The sequence below is a fragment of the Phyllobates terribilis genome, unplaced genomic scaffold (genome assembly GCF_046119375.1).
Source record: "Phyllobates terribilis strain yellow unplaced genomic scaffold, ASM4611937v1 Scaffold_5__5_contigs__length_657084704, whole genome shotgun sequence".
NCBI lineage: Eukaryota > Metazoa > Chordata > Amphibia > Anura > Dendrobatidae > Phyllobates > Phyllobates terribilis.
This window is the reverse complement of record NW_027362765.1, coordinates 554,880,665-554,897,918: the sequence shown is the minus strand read 5'-3', so window position 1 is coordinate 554,897,918 and position 17,254 is coordinate 554,880,665. Positions and strand designations below refer to the sequence as shown.

The 17,254-nt window shown below is 41.4% G+C and overlaps 1 protein-coding gene across 2 annotated transcripts in view; it reads right to left on the bottom strand.

The window, feature by feature from the left end:
- Positions 1–4,226: 4,226 nt before the first annotated feature.
- TBATA (thymus, brain and testes associated) overlaps positions 4,227–17,254 on the bottom strand; it is a 96,831-nt gene continuing 83,803 nt past the window's right edge. Inside the window, exons 6-11 of one of the 2 annotated variants that reach the window (XM_073681445.1) lie at positions 14,683–14,768; positions 12,380–12,541; positions 12,012–12,093; positions 10,056–10,148; positions 8,836–8,888; positions 4,227–4,612 (exon numbers count right to left, since the gene is read on the bottom strand). In XM_073681445.1, the coding sequence (XP_073537546.1) occupies positions 4,472–4,612; positions 8,836–8,888; positions 10,056–10,148; positions 12,012–12,093; positions 12,380–12,541; positions 14,683–14,768 (617 nt within the window). In that variant the 3' untranslated portion in view covers positions 4,227–4,471. Of the gene's footprint in view, positions 4,613–8,835; positions 8,889–10,009; positions 10,149–12,011; positions 12,094–12,379; positions 12,542–14,682; positions 14,769–17,254 lie in introns of both variants that reach the window. The other variant, XM_073681446.1, reaches the window with a different exon arrangement.

Genomic DNA, 17,254 nt, shown 5'->3' with positions numbered 1-17,254 from the left:
GTAGAAGTGCTAGAGGAGCCTGATTAAAGTACCCAGAGAACTACAGTGAACATACCCAAATGCCAATCTAGCAAATATGCATGGTCCCAAACTTCCAAGGTTGAACACCATATCAGGCCCACCTCCCATGAATTTATCCCTCCTCAATGTATTCCCATTCCATTAAGAGCTATCTGCCCCATGGAGAGAGCGAGTTTATTGTGTGCGTAAAGGTGGAAAAAAAAAACTAAGACTAAACTACTGATGAACTATCCACAGAATAGGGCATCAATATGAGGTGGGGGATTGAAACTTAACACCCTTACCATTAAGCTGATATCTGTTCATTCAGCCACCGGATGTAAACAAGGTTTGGGTGGAACACCGCAGCCCCATATATTGTTTAGTGGCACTGTCAAGTGTTCCTCCATATCTCCGATGAGTGGAACATAAAACAGTAGTACTCGGAAGCCGCCACTAAACAAAATATGGGGCTCCATACACTGCTTACATTCAGTAGCCGCCTGACCAGATATCAGCTTAAGGCCACGGTCACACGTTCAGTATTTTACATCAGTATTTGTATGTGAAAATCAAAAGTGGAAGGCTATGTGCCCACGTTGCATTTATGAAGCAGAAAATTTCTGCTGCATAAATGCAAGTCCTCTCCCGGAAAAACGCATGCGGAATTCCGCACGCGTTTATCGCGCATTTTTCGCGCGTTTATCACGCGTTTTCCACATGCGGAATTGCCTTGCGTTTTTTATGCATTGGACAAAGGCAATTCCGCTTGCGGAAATGCAAAATTAAATGACATGCTGCGGATTTTTGAACGCGGCATAAACGCTGCGGAAAAATCCGCAGCATGTGCATAGAACTTGCGGAATCCCATTGGGGAACATGGGGTGCGGATATACATGCGTTTTTCAAGCGTTTACGCTGCGGAAAATCCGCAGCATATACGCTTGAAAAATGCTACGTGGGCACACAGCCTAACAATCAGATTAAAAGTATAATAGAAACATGTCACCACTTTTGCATTTTTCATCCACTCCTGGTTTTGGCTTACAAATCCTGATGTAAAATACTGAACGTTTGAACATGGCCTAATGCTGGGAGTGGCGACTGTCAGAGCCCCACCTATCTCATATTGATGACCAATAATAGGTTATCAATAGTTTAGTCATAGACATCTCTTTTATATGATGTCAGGTTGTTTGAGGAGTTTGATACCTTAAAAGTTATTCTAACTACAAGCTGAAATGCTTTTACTATGTTTACTTCTACTACGTCTGAGGGTCACCTCCAGTAGGCGTATACTTCCCAAAGTGATGCATGTCAGATCGCACGTTCGCTCTGTCGGCACCATTATAGTCTATGGCCCTGTCGGCGCATATGTCCAAATCCCGTATTGCGGGGGGTTTGGATGCAAGCCCCACTGGGCCACTGAATGGGTGCCGAAATGCAATGTAAAAGCACCCTAAGGCAAAAAGACAAATTTACAGTTGAAATACCTTGTGAAACCCAACTACCCATTTGAAAATCTCTATCTAGCAACTTAAGTTTAGTGTATATGGGTACAGTATGTCTTGGTATGTGTGGACAAGTTCTCAAAGTATCTCAAAGTGAATTCAAAGACTAAATTGGATAGATAAGTATTTTTTTTCTTTACTAGATCCAAAACACCTAACTGAAACTGTCCACCAGGAGACTGCTTGGTTATAAAAAGATACATGCAAAGGCATTTCATACTCTGATCTAATGACCCATACTGGAGATCACTGACCATGCCTACATCACTGACGGTGGAAGAGAAGTCCAAGTAGATCCATGCTTATCATCGTAAAAAACATTAATTTCCCGGTCGGTGAAGCAGATTTGTGCCAATATGGTGAAAAGAAGACTGACCACTAAGAGACTTTAAAAATGAATTTGCTGTTTTGCCTATTCTTTTGTGCTTTATGCTACAACGGTATATATAGATGAATGGAGTATGGCAGAAGAACTCTGTCTCGCTTCTATATCAACAAGCAGCTGGACCTGCTGCTGTTTTCTGGCAAGTCATAAAGGAATCGTTCTGATTCGTATTCTGATATTAAAGAATGACCTTAATCTCACAAGATTATAACTTTATGTTGAAATAGCAACAGATTATACTACTTACAATGCTATCTCAGACCAAGGAACATACCTTGAATTTGTTGGTCAACTCACAACCCCCACCATGTGTGTAGGACCTATGTATGTTAATCACATAGCCAAGGATAAAGAAACAATGGTAAATGCAGGATAAACGAATTGTAGAAATTCCACACTAACATTTATTATGTATGTTAAAAAGGCATGTAATATGGCAAATGGTAATTTGAATAGTTAATGATGGTTTCCATAATTTAAAGAAGGTATACGGTACTCCTGGTTGTGTGATGAGGTGCCCAAGTATGGTTCCATCCCATAAATCATGTAATAGAAAAACTTGCAGTGAAAAGATCAAATTTTATTTGCCAATCCTTATAGTAGTTTAAACGTTTCAGTCCTACCATAGGACCTTAATCGGTACTGATTGCCTCTTGAGTAGTGGAAGCATCAGTCCATATGTAGCAGCGCGTGGTATTGCAACGCTGGTCACTAGGTAATTGCGCCATACCTTGTGGAAAAGAGGCATAAGAGAGGTATACACATAGGCCATCCATGTCTGGATGTGCCTCCATTTCTGATCTGATTAGGGAGTTGAAGTGGAATATAATCTTAATAAATAGACTGATATGATGGATCAGATATTTACCGTATATACTCGAGTATAAGCCGACTTTTTTAGCCCATTTTTTAGGCTGAAAAAGCCCCCCTCGGCTTATACTCGGTTATATACTCGAGTGTATACATAGTCCGGTGGTGCATAATGTGTGTGGGGAGGTTGCGGCAGCAGAGGAGCGGGGCACACGCAGTAGCCGGCTGCTGCAGCTACCACGTGTGCCTGCTGCTAAAGGGAAATGAATGTTCACCCTTCTCCACGCCCAAGGGAGTGGAGAAGGGTGAATATGCATTCTCTTTAGAAGCAGGCAAACAAGATAGCTGAGCCACAGCGAAGGTGCAGCGCTGCTGACCCTGTGCACACACCATGTAACAGGGCTATTCACTTTTCTCCACGCACATAGTCCCGGCGTGGAGAGGAGTGAATATCCCCGCAGCTCACTTCGGCATCTCAGGGCACATGGCAGTGATGTCATGTGCTGCTTAGATGCGGAGACGAGCTGCTGGCAGAACAGGAGCAGTGCTGGAGCAGAGGGGAAGAAGGTGAGTATGAGTGTTTATTTTTTTTAATGTGTGCAGTGATGGGGGCCATGGAAACCAGGATAGGGGGGCCATACATACAAGAATTGGGTATGAGGGGGCCATGCATATCAGGATTGGGGATGAGGGGGCCATGCATATCAGGATTGTGGATGAGGGGAGCCATGCATACCAGGATTGTGGATGATGGGGCCATGCATACCAGGATTGGGCATGAGGGGTGCCATGCATACCAGGATTGGGTTGAGGGGAGCCATGCATACCAGGATTGGGGATGATGAGGTCATGCATGCCAGGATTGGGTTGAGGGGAGCCATGCATACCAGGATTGGGTTGAGGGGAACCATGCATACCAGGATTAGGTTGAGGGGAGCCATGCATACCAGGATTGGGATGAAGGAGCCGTGCATACCAGGATTGGGATGATGGGGCCATACATACCAGGATTGGGGATGAGGGGACCATGCATACCAGGATTGGTGATGAATGGGCAATACATACCAGGATGGGGAAATTTACCAGTAGCTGCTGCATTTCCCACCCTAGGCTTATACTCGAGTCAATAAGTTTTCCCAGTTCTTTGTGGTAAAATTAGGTGCCTCGGCTTATATTCGGGTCGCCTTGTACTCAAGTATGTATGGTAATTACCAGTTCTATCCATATTCTCAATGAGTGTCCTCCAAAAAAAGAAACATGGACAAGCACATAGCACCATGGACCTGCTAGAGAAAGCATTAACATCTCTAGGGTGGAAATTCTCTTTATTTGAGAAGAAACACAATTAAAGAGAATTGCCTATGTAAATTTGAACAGGGTGCTAAAAGTGAATGAAAATGTTCTTGATTATGTCAACTCAAAGATTGCTGTCATTGGTTTTATATGTCATCTTCAATGTTCACGTTTGTGGATCCTACAATTTTAATTTCTGACGAGATAAAGTACATTATAAAAGCATGTTGTTCCTGTTGCTAGACATTTATTAAACTCAAAGCTACAAATGAAGAATAAAAAAGGAGAATCATAAGAAAAATGCCTAAAGTGAATATTACATTAATCAGATCCGATATTTCATCCCTTGTTGGACATTCTTTGTCAGGATTAAGAAAGCATCTTGCATGTCGATTGACAATAGTTTCCTGCATCTAAGAAGATATATATATATATATATATATATATATATATATATATATATATTACAATATCATAAAATAGCAATTGCTTTGTCAGAGAGTTGTTTAGGAAAAAGTTGTTTCAGCAGGGAATTATTTCTCAGCGCTGGGTTTGCTTTGATTTTCATTGTCTGCTGCATGTATCTGAAGAACTTCTGCAGTACCAATGCGCTCTGAAAAAGATGGTGTAAAATCAATGGAGTTCAGACATCAGTGGTCCATAATTATCACAACACATGTTGGTTTGGTGCTCTTCATTTTACATTTATGTCTAGCACTTGCAGGTTAGCTCCCTTATAGTGAATGATGCTAAACTGTAATACTTGACATTTCAATATACTTAGATATTGGTCAGCTACAACGCTTCACCTAGGTACAGTGGATATAAAAATTCTACACACCCACTGTTAAATGCCATGCTTTTATCATGTAAAAATATCATATCAGAATAATCATTTCAGAACTTTTTCCACCTTTAATATCACATATAATGTGTACAATTCACTTGAAAAAACAAACTGGAAAAGAAAAAAATAAAGATCTAAAATATTGTGGTTGTATAAATATGCACACCCTTAAACTAATACTTTGTTGAAGTACCCTTTGAATGTATGACAGCATTCAGTCCTTTTTAGGAATCTTTCAGATGTCTGGATATTTCCCGTACTGGAAAAACCAGTACCGGAGATGTCCGTGTATCCATGTGCACCTGTGTGGCACCTGAGTGCCGCCCGTGTGCCACATCAGGATCACACGTGTGTCATCAGTGTGTCATCCGTGTGTCATCAGTGTGAATGTGTGCAAGACGTTTTGCAAGAAAAAAACGGACATGTCAGCGTATTTTGCCCACAGACACATGGTCCATGGAAAAACACTGACATATGCACAGACCCATTCATTTGAATGGGTCTACTATGCGTGTTAGTGTCTCCAGTACGTGTGGAAACAGACACCACATGTACTCGAAACACTGACGTCTTAAAGACGCCTTAGTAAGTGTCTATCTAGAATTTGAAATCTTTGTCCACTCTTTAATGCAGTATTGCTTCAAATCTGTCAGACTGTGAGGGCATCTCCTGTGTACAGTGTCCTTTTCATGTCACCCACAGATTTTCAATTGGATTCAGATTGGAGTTCTGGCTGGGACATTCCAAAACTTTGAGCTTCTTGTGGCAAAGACATTCTTTTGTTGAGTTGGAGGTATGCTTGGGGTAGTTGTCGTGCTGAAATGTGATATAGCTCTTCATCCTCAGCTTTTTAGCTGCGGCCTAAAGGTTTTGTAGCAAAATTGCCTAATATTTGGAACTGTTCACAACGTCCTCCACTTTGACTACAGTCCAGTCCTGCTGCCAAAAAAAACAGCCTTAATGCAGAATGCTGCCTCCACCATGTTTCATCGTATGTATGGTGTTCTTTTGGTGATGTGGAGCATTGGATTTGCGCAAAACATAACTTTTTGAATTATGGTGAACAAGGTTAAACCTTTTGTCTCATCAGATTCCAAAATATTTTCTCACATGCTTTGAGCCACATGCTGATGTAGGTTTTGGTAAAACATAGCCAGGCTTTCATGTTTTTCTTTCTGAGAAAAGGTTTCCCTCTTGCCACCCTGTCTCATAGGCAAGACATATGAAGAATACAGGAGATTTTTATCACGTGCAATACACAACCAGTATTTGTCAGAAATATCTGCAGTTCATTAATGCTGCTATAGGCCTGTTGGCAGCCTCCCAGACAAATTTTCTTGTCTTTTTATACATTTTTGAGGGATGTCCAGTTCTTAATAATGTCCCTGTTGTGCCAAATATAAGCCACTTCTTGATGACCATCTTCACTGTGTTCTATAGTAAATTTAATGCCTTGGAAATGTTTTTTTACCCTTCTCCTTACTGATGCCTTTCAACAATAAGATCCCTTTGTTGTCTTGTAAGCCATTTAATAACCATGGCTTTTGCTGTAAAATGCAACTAAGAAAATGTCAGGAAAATCCACCTAAAACAGCTAAACATTATATAGGGTAAATTAGAATCACTGTGCTGGCAACTGTACACTTACTACTATTTAAAGGGAATCTGTCAGTAGGATAAACCCTCCTACGCCATCTTTAATTCAGCTTTATTGTTTGTGATTTTAGGGATTGTGTGTTAGGACAGCTGCCTTCTTACACTTGCATACTTGTACATTTTGGTATGTATGTATACCTTTTTAAGGGGAATCTGTCTATATGGGCATGCAGGTCATAGGAAGCTGAATAAAATGATACCTTGATATCTGCAATCCAATGTCTTATTCCAGAGAAATCCACGTTTTTTCTTTATATGTAAATGAGCTGTTCCAAATTATGGGCCGGACACTGATCTGCATGAGAATCTTCCTTCAGAGATTATTTTAACCCCTTTAAAGCCTGGGGCGTATTAGTACACCCCAGGCCATCACCCCCGGTTCAGTGAGGGCTCCGGCGCTGAGCCCGCACTGAACCGGGCACATGTCAGCTGATTCTTACAGCTGACATGTGCCCGCAACAGCCGCGTGTGGAATCGCGATCCACCCGCGGCTGTTAACCAGTTAAACACCGCTGTCAATCTCTGACAGTGGCATTTAACAGCGCCGAGCTGGAAGCGCGGCCTTAGCCCCGCCCATCAGTGACCATGTCACGTGATCGCGGGCCACCGTTGGGTCAGCATGACAACCCGGGGTTTGCAGCAGACCCCTGTGGTTGCCATGTCTCGCTAGCTATGAGCGCCACATAGTGGTCGGCACTCAGAGCACAGGAGCATTTCTCCTGTATACAGGCGATCTGCTCGTCGCCTGTATGCAGTAGAAACGATCAGGAAACTGTAGATTCTAGTCTCCTATGGAGAATATTGAAGCATGCAGAAAGTGTAAAAAAAATGGTTTTAAAAATATAAAAAAATATAAAAGTTTAAATCACCCCCCTTTCGCCCCATTCAAAATAAAATAATAAAAAAAAATTCCCACATACACATATTTGGTATCGCTGCGTTCAGAGTCGTGCGATCTATCAATATAAAAAAAAGAATTAATCTGATTGGTAAATAGCGTAATGACAAAAAAATTCTAAACGCCAGAATTAAGTTTTTTTTGGTTGTCACAACATTGCAATAAAATGCAATAACGGGCAATCAACAAAACATCAGATTTATCCCAAAATGGTATCAATAAAAACGTCAGCTCAGTGCGCAAAAAATAAGCCCTTACCTGGCCCCAGATCACAAAAAATGGAGACGCTACGGGTCTCGGAAAATGCCGCCATTTTTTTTATTTTATTTTTTTTTAGCAAATTTTGGATTTTTGTTTCACCACTTAAATAAAAAATAACCTATACATGTTTGGTGTCTACGAACTTGTGATGACCTGGAGAATAATAATGGCAAGTCAGTTTTAGCATTCAGTGAACTTGGTAAAAAAAATAAAAAATAAAAAAAAACAACAACTATGGAATTGCATTTTTTTTGCAATTTCACAGCACTTGGAATTTTTTTCCTGTTTTCCAGTATATGATATGGTAAAACCAGTGATGGCATTTAAAAGTACAATTCTTCCCACAAAAAATAAGCCCTCACATGGTCATATTGACCGAAAAGTAAAAAGGCTATGGCTCTGGGAAGAAGGGGAGCAAAAAATGAAAATGCAAAAACGGAAAAACTCAAGGTCCTTAAGGGGTTAAATAAAAGTGGGCATCACTAGTGTGATGTGTAATGGTCGCTCTCTGCTCTTCTGATCTCACTGCAGAGCTGTGTGTGATTATACCTGACACATCTGCAGGCTCCTCTCAGCTTCATCTTCCAGCTCACAGGCAGGCAGGGCTGTAATACAGCAGAGCTGTGAGAGCTGCAGTAAATGTGATGGTAAGGAGACAAAGTTTAGTTCTACTGTTCTGGCTAGTTATATGTCTCACACTGGTAACTCCCTCTTCATATAAAATAATCTCTGGAGTCAGATTCTAATGCAGATCAGTGCTCAGCCCGTAGTCCTAAACAGCTCATTTACATATAAGAAGAACATGGATTTCTCTAGAATAAGACATCTGATCACAGATATAAAAGGTATAAATTTATTCAGCTTTTTATGAGCTACATGCCCATATAGACAGCTTAGTTGGGTTGATCCTACTGGCAGTTTCCCTTTTAATAAGAGTTTAAAAGTCATTGCCTAATTCGAATCACAACCACATGATTTAAATTTTGTTTTTATTTTCCACCTCCAAAATTATTTCAGTTTTTCAATTGAATTGGCACAGATTACAGGACAGAATAAAGGTGGAAAATGTTCTGAAATGATTTCTTACTGTAAATAGTAGACCACCCAAGCCTAACAGCTCATACATTTATATTTTAATTACAGTGAAAATAAATCATGAATCGTGGCTGGTTACCTGGCTTGTCTTCTTCAGGAACCGGCTCTGGTCTCTGCTTGTGACTGGACCTACTACACAAAAGAAATGAGTTCCTTGCTTATCACTCATGATCACACGATTGGTATAAACACTTTCCGCATGCATGACATAGATTGTTGGGAGCAATGACAGGATATGTGAACTAGCTTTTCGGAGTCCAGTATAAGTTATAGAAGAAAGGGCAAGCAATGGCATTGGGTGTGTTTTCCATCATTACCTCTATAGGAAGTTGTTACTTGTTACAGTGGTCACTTATCACTTAGCAAAGATCTATTCCTGTATGACATGCACAGTTCCCAAATAAAAGGACACTTATGTTCATGAATAGTGCCCTCCTAAGTTGCACCATACTCAACCTGTCCCTTTTTGGAGGCCATTGTCTACCTGATGACATTTGATATGTTGTCCTAAATGGACTGGATACTTTATAGAGTATTCCTTGCTGTGCGCCTTCTGTGGCTGACACATTGTCTGTAAACAGGTTTTCACTTGTATCAGCAGTCCCGAGATACATTTGGCCCTACCACTATCTGACCGTAGACTTGACAAGAGAAGTCTCCATCCATACTGATATCAATCTTTCACATTTTATTTCTTTTGAAAGATTTCATCTCAGAACAGATGCTGACTCCTCTATTCATGTCTCTATGCGTAACAAAGTGATGTGCAACGAAACATTATTGGGGGCGCTGCTTCTCTTTTTCATGACTATATGAGATCAGGAGTTTGCAGCCCATGTAAAGTGACTCTTTTGGAGCCGAACTAGATAATACAGTAAATTGATCCAATGAGAAAACTGTTAAACCCTAATTTGTCAAGGTGTTTTTGCCAGAAATCTTGTATAAAACACTTTAGAATAAAAATGCTAAAAGTCCCAAGATTTTGCAATGCTTCAAAGTGCCGGCTCCACCAAAATGGGATGAGCTTGGGGAAGGACGGGGCATGACGCCACAGCTTGTCTAATTCACAATGAGCTGTGGTGTGCCTTGCATCAGAAACATTACTCCGGTCTCTGATGGAGTAAGATTTGTGGGGAAGTTGACTCCTCCTAATGAATCAGATTCCGCTGACTTCAACACGCGCCCTCATCAAGACTGTTGTGAATACACCGGTATTGATGAATCGGGGCATTAGTGAAAGACAAAGCTTGTACCTGTTGAGATTTTTTCTCTGTAGGAACTCATCCTTCGTTAACAAACCTATGTTGTTCTGGGTGTAGAGTGTTTCCCCCATGGATTCATGTTGCATATTGGCAGTAGCTGTCTGGATCATATTCATGACAAGGTCTTTCTCTGCAGGAAATTATAAAAGCATGTAAATTGGCAACTCATCCGTCTACCAGTGAAAGGGTTATTCCCATCTTCTTAGATGACTAATATTTCAAAGCGCTTGTAAAAACAAGAAACTTCACAATTTACTTGTCATTACAATTCCTCCCTGTTCTCAACATAATACAGATTTTTCTAAATTGTTTACAGATTCCTGATAGAACGCAACGCAGTGGTGACCATACATGTACAGTGCTTACAAGCGCTTCCCAAAAGAGCTTGTAAGCACTGCTCTAAAGCAGGCTAGGAGTAGTAGACTGCACTGATAGTTCCAGAGCCACTGTGCATCTGATGCTGCAGAGATGAGGCTGCCTCATATCAGCCTGAACTGTTTATTGAGCAGGAGCCCGGGGACTGAGGAGTGGTATGATCCTGAACTAAGAGGATGAGGATAACCCTGAAAGTAACGTCAATCTTGAATGTTTCAAAACATGAAGTAAATATTTTGATCATATTTCTTATAGTTATATATCTTCTTATATTTATTATAATTCATCACATCACTTTTTTTCCAGTACAGAGAGAACTGCAAGGTAATGAAGAAGGTGCAATATACTGTATAAAGTGTAGAATATTATACAACATTAACCATGTAAACGATAAAAAATTAAGACAAATATTAGCATGAATGTTAATTTTAATTATGATACATTAGCTCATATTTAGTATTGGTGTACTTCAGAATTCTGGCATAACTTGCAGCTTTTTTTTGATGAAAATCAATTTTAGCACCAATTTATCATTCATTTGTGCCAGTTTTAATATTGGGTTGGGACTGTTAGGCATAAATTAATCGTCTCAAGTAAGCCAAGTAACAGAAACTGTATACCTTCTCAAGAGACAAATCTATCAGACAAGGTGCCCCACTATGATAAATTTGGCATGTCTCCTGACTACCTAGACTAAGTCTATCTATATGAGTACATTAGTAAATATAAGTCATTCGTTTGTAATAATCAGTAAGGGCTTAAAGTTTAAAAAAGCTCAGCCGGGAGGGGGGTTGGTGAACAGTACAATCCTGAACTAAGAGGATGAGGATAACCCTTAAAGTAACTTCAACCTTTCAATGTTTCGCAACATTAAGTAAATATTATCAGATAATCTAATATAACAATGTGCAGCCATTAAACCACAATATTAATGAGAATTTTCCATTCTAAGGCAGACAAGGTATTCAAACCAAACAGGAAAAAGAGCAGTAATTCCCGGGCGCTGCCTCAGCGTGAAGACAAGGGTGTATGTTCTCTGGATCCATATTCATTCATACAACGCGTTTCGAAGTCGGATATCTGATGAAGGAGTCAACGCGACTTTGAAACGCGTTGTATAAATGAATAAATAACATACACCTTTGTCTTCACTCTGTGGCAGCGCCCGGAAATTACCGTTCTTTTATCTGTTTGCTTAGAATATGTCTCTTCACATGTGTGTGGGACAGAGGTCGGAGCAGCACCTTCACTCTTACAAGTAAGGAGTTGTGCCAGGTCAAAACCGAGGCAGTTGAGCATGTTCAATCCTCGGCTCACTGTGTCTTATATTGAGGGTAACACACTTTTAGCGCCATTTTTCTTTTTCATGGCATAAAAAGTGACACCTACAGAACTTAGTAGGCAGACCTATCGTATACCTTTTTGGCAGTAGGAATCGCTATAGTCCCTAAGGCAGAATGCCGCACTAACCCTGATACCTAATTTTTACTAATAGAACATTGTTATTCTACTGAGAAATGCATGTAATAATATAGTAACAAGACGTTTTTTGTCACTGAACAAAACAAAAAGCAGTGTAGTGTAGTTTTACTATTAATTTTCTGGTAACTGCTCTTACCCCTCTGGCCAGCTGACAAGAGCCACTGTTGGATGGCAGACAGAGAATCCGTTTGCAGAATCTGGCAAAGCAACTCCAGTATCTATTAACAGAAGAAAGAAACGTGTTACAATCCTCGGTCACTGTGACCTGTTTATCATTGGAAATACTGATGGTTGATCCAATTTGTGGGGACGTGGCTTCGATAGATCATCTCTTTTCGGTGTAAAGTTCAGATGAGTGACCAGAACTTTTGGGTCATGCAGAGACACAAGAACTTTGGGCCAAATATGTTCTACATCTAAAATCAACAGTGCTCCATTAGTAAATGGATTAGTAAAATGCTGACATATCAAATGATGACATTTTCTGTATTTCTTAGAACTTGCCATAAATTCTTGATCTTGGAAATTAGCACTTGCGTTCTTTTCTTTGGCATTACTGGTTCTTTTTGATTTTCGGGATCCCTGCCGTGTCATAGCTCTTGCAGATGCAGGCATGATACGTCCAGTTTCTGCAGAGTACTGCGTGGATCTTCGTGGCTCTTCTACCTAAGCAATGAATTAGAATTGTTACATTAAGACTTTACTTTTACTGCTGCATCCTGTTGTGCATTTGTGTCTGGACATGATATAGCAAGTATGGTTATTTTTTTAATTTTCAGTGATGACTTTTATTGATTTTTTTCTTTTTTTCAGTGAATTATTCTTTAATCTAGTATAGGGGCTCACAAGATACTGAGAACCTTTGATGTGGGTTGCAATCTTGTGTATTTTGGCCAAAATATCTACCAATACCTCATGTATTTTACTGTATACTTTTTTTGCACTTTTTTTATGCAGAACGCAGGCCAGGTCCCTACAGTGGTAGCTGGGTAAAATGGGGTGGTGCACATATGGTATTGGCAGCCCATCAGATATAATAGTAGGGGCGTTGGTAATAGGCTGTTATACGGATAGCGGTGCATCTCACGTAATGGGGTGAATGGCAACCTATGCAGGTCTGTGTGCATTTTGAATACAAGACAGCCACCCCACGGATGTTTATTGGGTCACCAAGTGGTTGTTGTATTAGTGTTTTGCACCTGTGCTGCCCCCGACTTTATTATTGGGGACCTGCTGCATCCTGTTGTTCATTTGAACATGGTATTGCAAGTATGGATATTTTTTTAAAAAAAAAGAAGCATGGACCGCACCTCCAAAAATCATACATTTGATCTAATGCCTCTCGGCAAAAATATATATAACTGAACATGAGGTTCTTAGTTTAACATTCTGATCAGACTGTGTGAAGCCCACTGCCACGTCACGGCAAACCTCGTAGTGGGTCCTAACATTTCCTACCTGAATGGGAGCGGAGCCGTGCGCCAACCAACGAACTAGGCGACAATGCACCAGCAGGGCGGGCGGCCTGGTGCCTCACAGCACCCATGCTGCAAGACCGAGTCCCCATGACTCCAGGCCACGCCGCCCCACAAGCACAAAACCACAGCAACAATAGCCGACACACTGCACCAACACAACATATTCAGTTATATATATTTTTGCCGAGAGGCATTAGATCAAATGTATGATTTTTGGAGGTGCGGTCCATGCTCCCTTTACTTTACTTGATTGGGCAGAATGATACCTAAAAGTTTAGGAGACTGATTGGAGTTTCAAAAACTTTTATCTAATGTGGACCTGCTTAGAACGGGTTCCATAAACGTGTCCATCTAGCTATTTTATGTCAGAGTCAGGCACAGCTGATGACAATATCTAGGTGTGGCACACCCTGTGTCCCTTCCAGCACTCCATAGACTCCAATAGGACACTTGACTTTTCAAGGAGCGAGAATAAAAAAGCATGCAACATTCAGCACAACAACTGATGCACCAGGTGTCATGATTATAGTATGAAGACTGACACTTTATTTCATAGAATGACACTTTTATAACTTGTCTTAAGTTAATCAACAAGATGCATATGAGCAGCAGTGCAGATAGATTAAGTAAATAATATGCAGTACTGGTCAAAAGTTTGGACACACCTGCCGTGATTTTCCTTATTCTGATTGGAATGTGTACATTGTAAATTAAGACTGAAGGCAGCAAAACTACAAATGATCACATATGTAAACATGGAGCAAATAAATTCTTATGAAACAAACTAGAGTATTTGTTAAACTTTAGATTCCGCAAAGTACCCCCCTTTTACTCTGGTGCCAGCTTTACACACCCTTGGCATTTTCTCAAACAGCTTAATCAGGTAGTCACCTGGAAAGGCTTTCCAACAAACTTCAAGGAGTTTGCAAAGGTGCTGAGCATTTGTTGGCTGCTTTGCCTACACTTCGCATCCAACTCATCCCAAACCATCTCAATTGGGTTAAGGTTGGGTGATGGTGGAGGTCAAGTCATCTGAGCAGCACTCTAATCTTCTCTAGTGATATAGCCCTTACATAATCTGGAGGTGCTTTAGGTCATTATACTGAAGCAATACAAATGATGGTCACACTAAGTCAGCGTGTCTGTTGCAAAGGATTCAGGTATGGATCCTAGTTCTCATTAGAAATGGAAACCAGTGATGCAATTGTAACAGAGCTTACACTTTTCATAATGCTGTCACCATATACAAATATGCCTTAACTAAAAGTTAACTGTCACTTTAAGATAGAATAGTTCAACCCAAATGTTGCAATGAAGCATAAGTAATACCTCTTGTTTTTCTATCTTTTTGTCTCTTGTGCAGACTTTTGCTGCAAGTTCTCTCAGCTCATCCCGCCATGCTTCAGACAGGGAACCTGCATTACAGGAGATTAAAGAGTGATGGATTTACTGCTGTGATTCCTACTAGGTGGCTAAATGCTCTGGAAGATCGAGTAGATTGAACACCATTAAAAATTAACTTTAATTACAGACTGATTTACTCAATTACTTACAAGACAATGAAATGCACAAGCAATAGAAAGAATTAATAGCGTTCTACACCAAATTGTCTCTTATTGTCCTGCTGATTCGCTCTTCTAATATGACAATTCTTTCTTTTTTTTCTACCTCTCTAGAGAAATGCTGAAGCTAAAGTGTTAGTTGTGTTTCATCAATATACATTTTCTAGACCGTATTCAGTAATGAGGTTGACTTTACAAGTCCCTATAGAAGCATAGAAGGTCCACTATAGTTTCTTGCTGGCGAACGCTGTTTTTCCATTCGAGATTTCAGAGTTAAATGCATCAAAATTTTAGCTCAGTTTTCATTAAAAATGGCATATGTGCTGTATCTTCCACCACATCAGTTATATGTTCAGAAACTTGTTCAACAAATGTGACCTAGCATAAAACTGGCTTGTTGGGAAAGGGACCGTGGCTCAAAATGTATCAGTGTTTACCAAAATTGTGCCACAATATGGAATTAAACTAGTGGAACTGTTACATGGCTCGGGGTGATAGCCATGGTCAAAGCTCTTGTCTCTTACGCCCTGGCACATTACATAAAAGTGGGGGTCCTGTCTGGGTGTGCAGATTGTGCTGTGAGTCCATTTGTCCCACATTAGTCTTAGACCCGCATAACGTGGTCTTGCAGAAACTTTAAACTGTCCCCTTAAGCAGGTGCAATGAGAACAATGTGGCCTCTCCAGGTTCCGACTAAGTTATCTTCACTGGTCCTCTGCCGACCGCTGTGATTCACTGCTCCTTGGTGGTAGAGCTCTCCCCCTAGGAGGTGAGGACTGATCTCGGGGTTGGTCAGGAACCCACCAGCAAATGGGTCCAAAGGCTTCCAGCTCCTGGGCCCTTCCATGGCCACAGTTAGAGACTTAGGGCCATGAAAAAGGCCCCAGTCAGAGACTTAGGCTCTTGCTCATATCCGGCCTCCGTCTCCTTCATCAGGCCACGTGGTCTCACCTCCTTTTCTGCCATTGCCATCAGCTGGCGCAACCGTCCTCGGCCAATCTTCTCCTCACGTGCCTCACTCCGCGCCAGCAGCATCTCCCATTCTGTCATCCTCATCTCACACTGCTTCCTCTCAGACTCGCGAGCGACAAATGGAGCCGTCTCCCTCACCGCTTGAGGCCCATCCCGGCTCCTCCTTTTGCTTGGTGAAGTTCTCTGATTCACCGTCCTGTTTCTTGATCTTCTCTGCCTGTTTTCCTGAGTCACAGCTTATTAGGTGAGCCTTGTCCTTCCACTTCGTTTTGCGACAGCAGTCACTCCTTGCTGTAGGCTGGCACTTCCAGTCCCGACACTCCCTTCTGTAGAAATAACCTCTGAAGGGCTGGACACCGCTTTGCACCCTTTCATTCCTTGTACACCCACGATGGGTGATACCTTCTCGTTGTTGTGCGCCATTTTAAAGTTCTTATTTGGCGCCATCTAATTTGTAGTCTAAGTTATGGTAAAGATATAGGTCCGTGGGATGCCCCATCCATTTCTCTTTTCATTTTTAGAAAGATCTCAAAATGTTACAATATTTTTTGTGCAAAATGTGGCTTTTACCAAAATGTTTTCTGCATGAGTATATCTATAAATCTCCTCTATTTACAAAGATTACTTGTTAGACAAGATTAGTAAATCAGTACTACATCTGCAATATCAGCACCATCTGCACTAATGTATACGGCTATATGACAACTGTCATATTTTTTATCTAGCAATTTTTTTTAAAGAAATACAATAAAGAAGAGTTTCTTCTAGTGGAGAAAATTTCAATAACCGATGGAATATGGTGCAATAAACATATAGAGGGACAGGGTGGCCCATAAGTCTGAGGACTTGGATGTAGTACAAGGCCACAATAATTTCACAAGCATGATCCATTTCAGCAGCAGAAGGGAAGGAAGGGAGACACAGATCCATTACTAGTGGGTAGGCGGAGCCCCACAGGATAGTTTACCTCAGATTTAAAAAAAAAAGTGACGACCGGCCCCTCTACTTAGGCTCCTACTACTCCCATGTTCTCCAGTCTGAAATTTGAGGTCGCAGAGGATAGTCGCTGCCATGGCAGCTCCTCAGAAGGTTTTTTATTTTAAATTTACCAATGGAGACCTGGATCCCCCGTGGTCTAGAGGTCTCAGGGGGTCTCGGCGCTGCCGGGACCCCTGCCCTCCCCTGGCAGACCTGCGTACCCCTTAAGGAGGTCCCCTCAGTAACCTGCCAGCCCCGGGGGACATGGGGCGCTTCCTGGCGGAGACGCACACCGCCTGTGGGGTCCCTGCGCGCTCCGTGGTGGGGGAAGCAAGGGCCACAAGCGCCACACATCCCTGGGGGTCCCTGTGGCGCACAGTGGGGTAAGT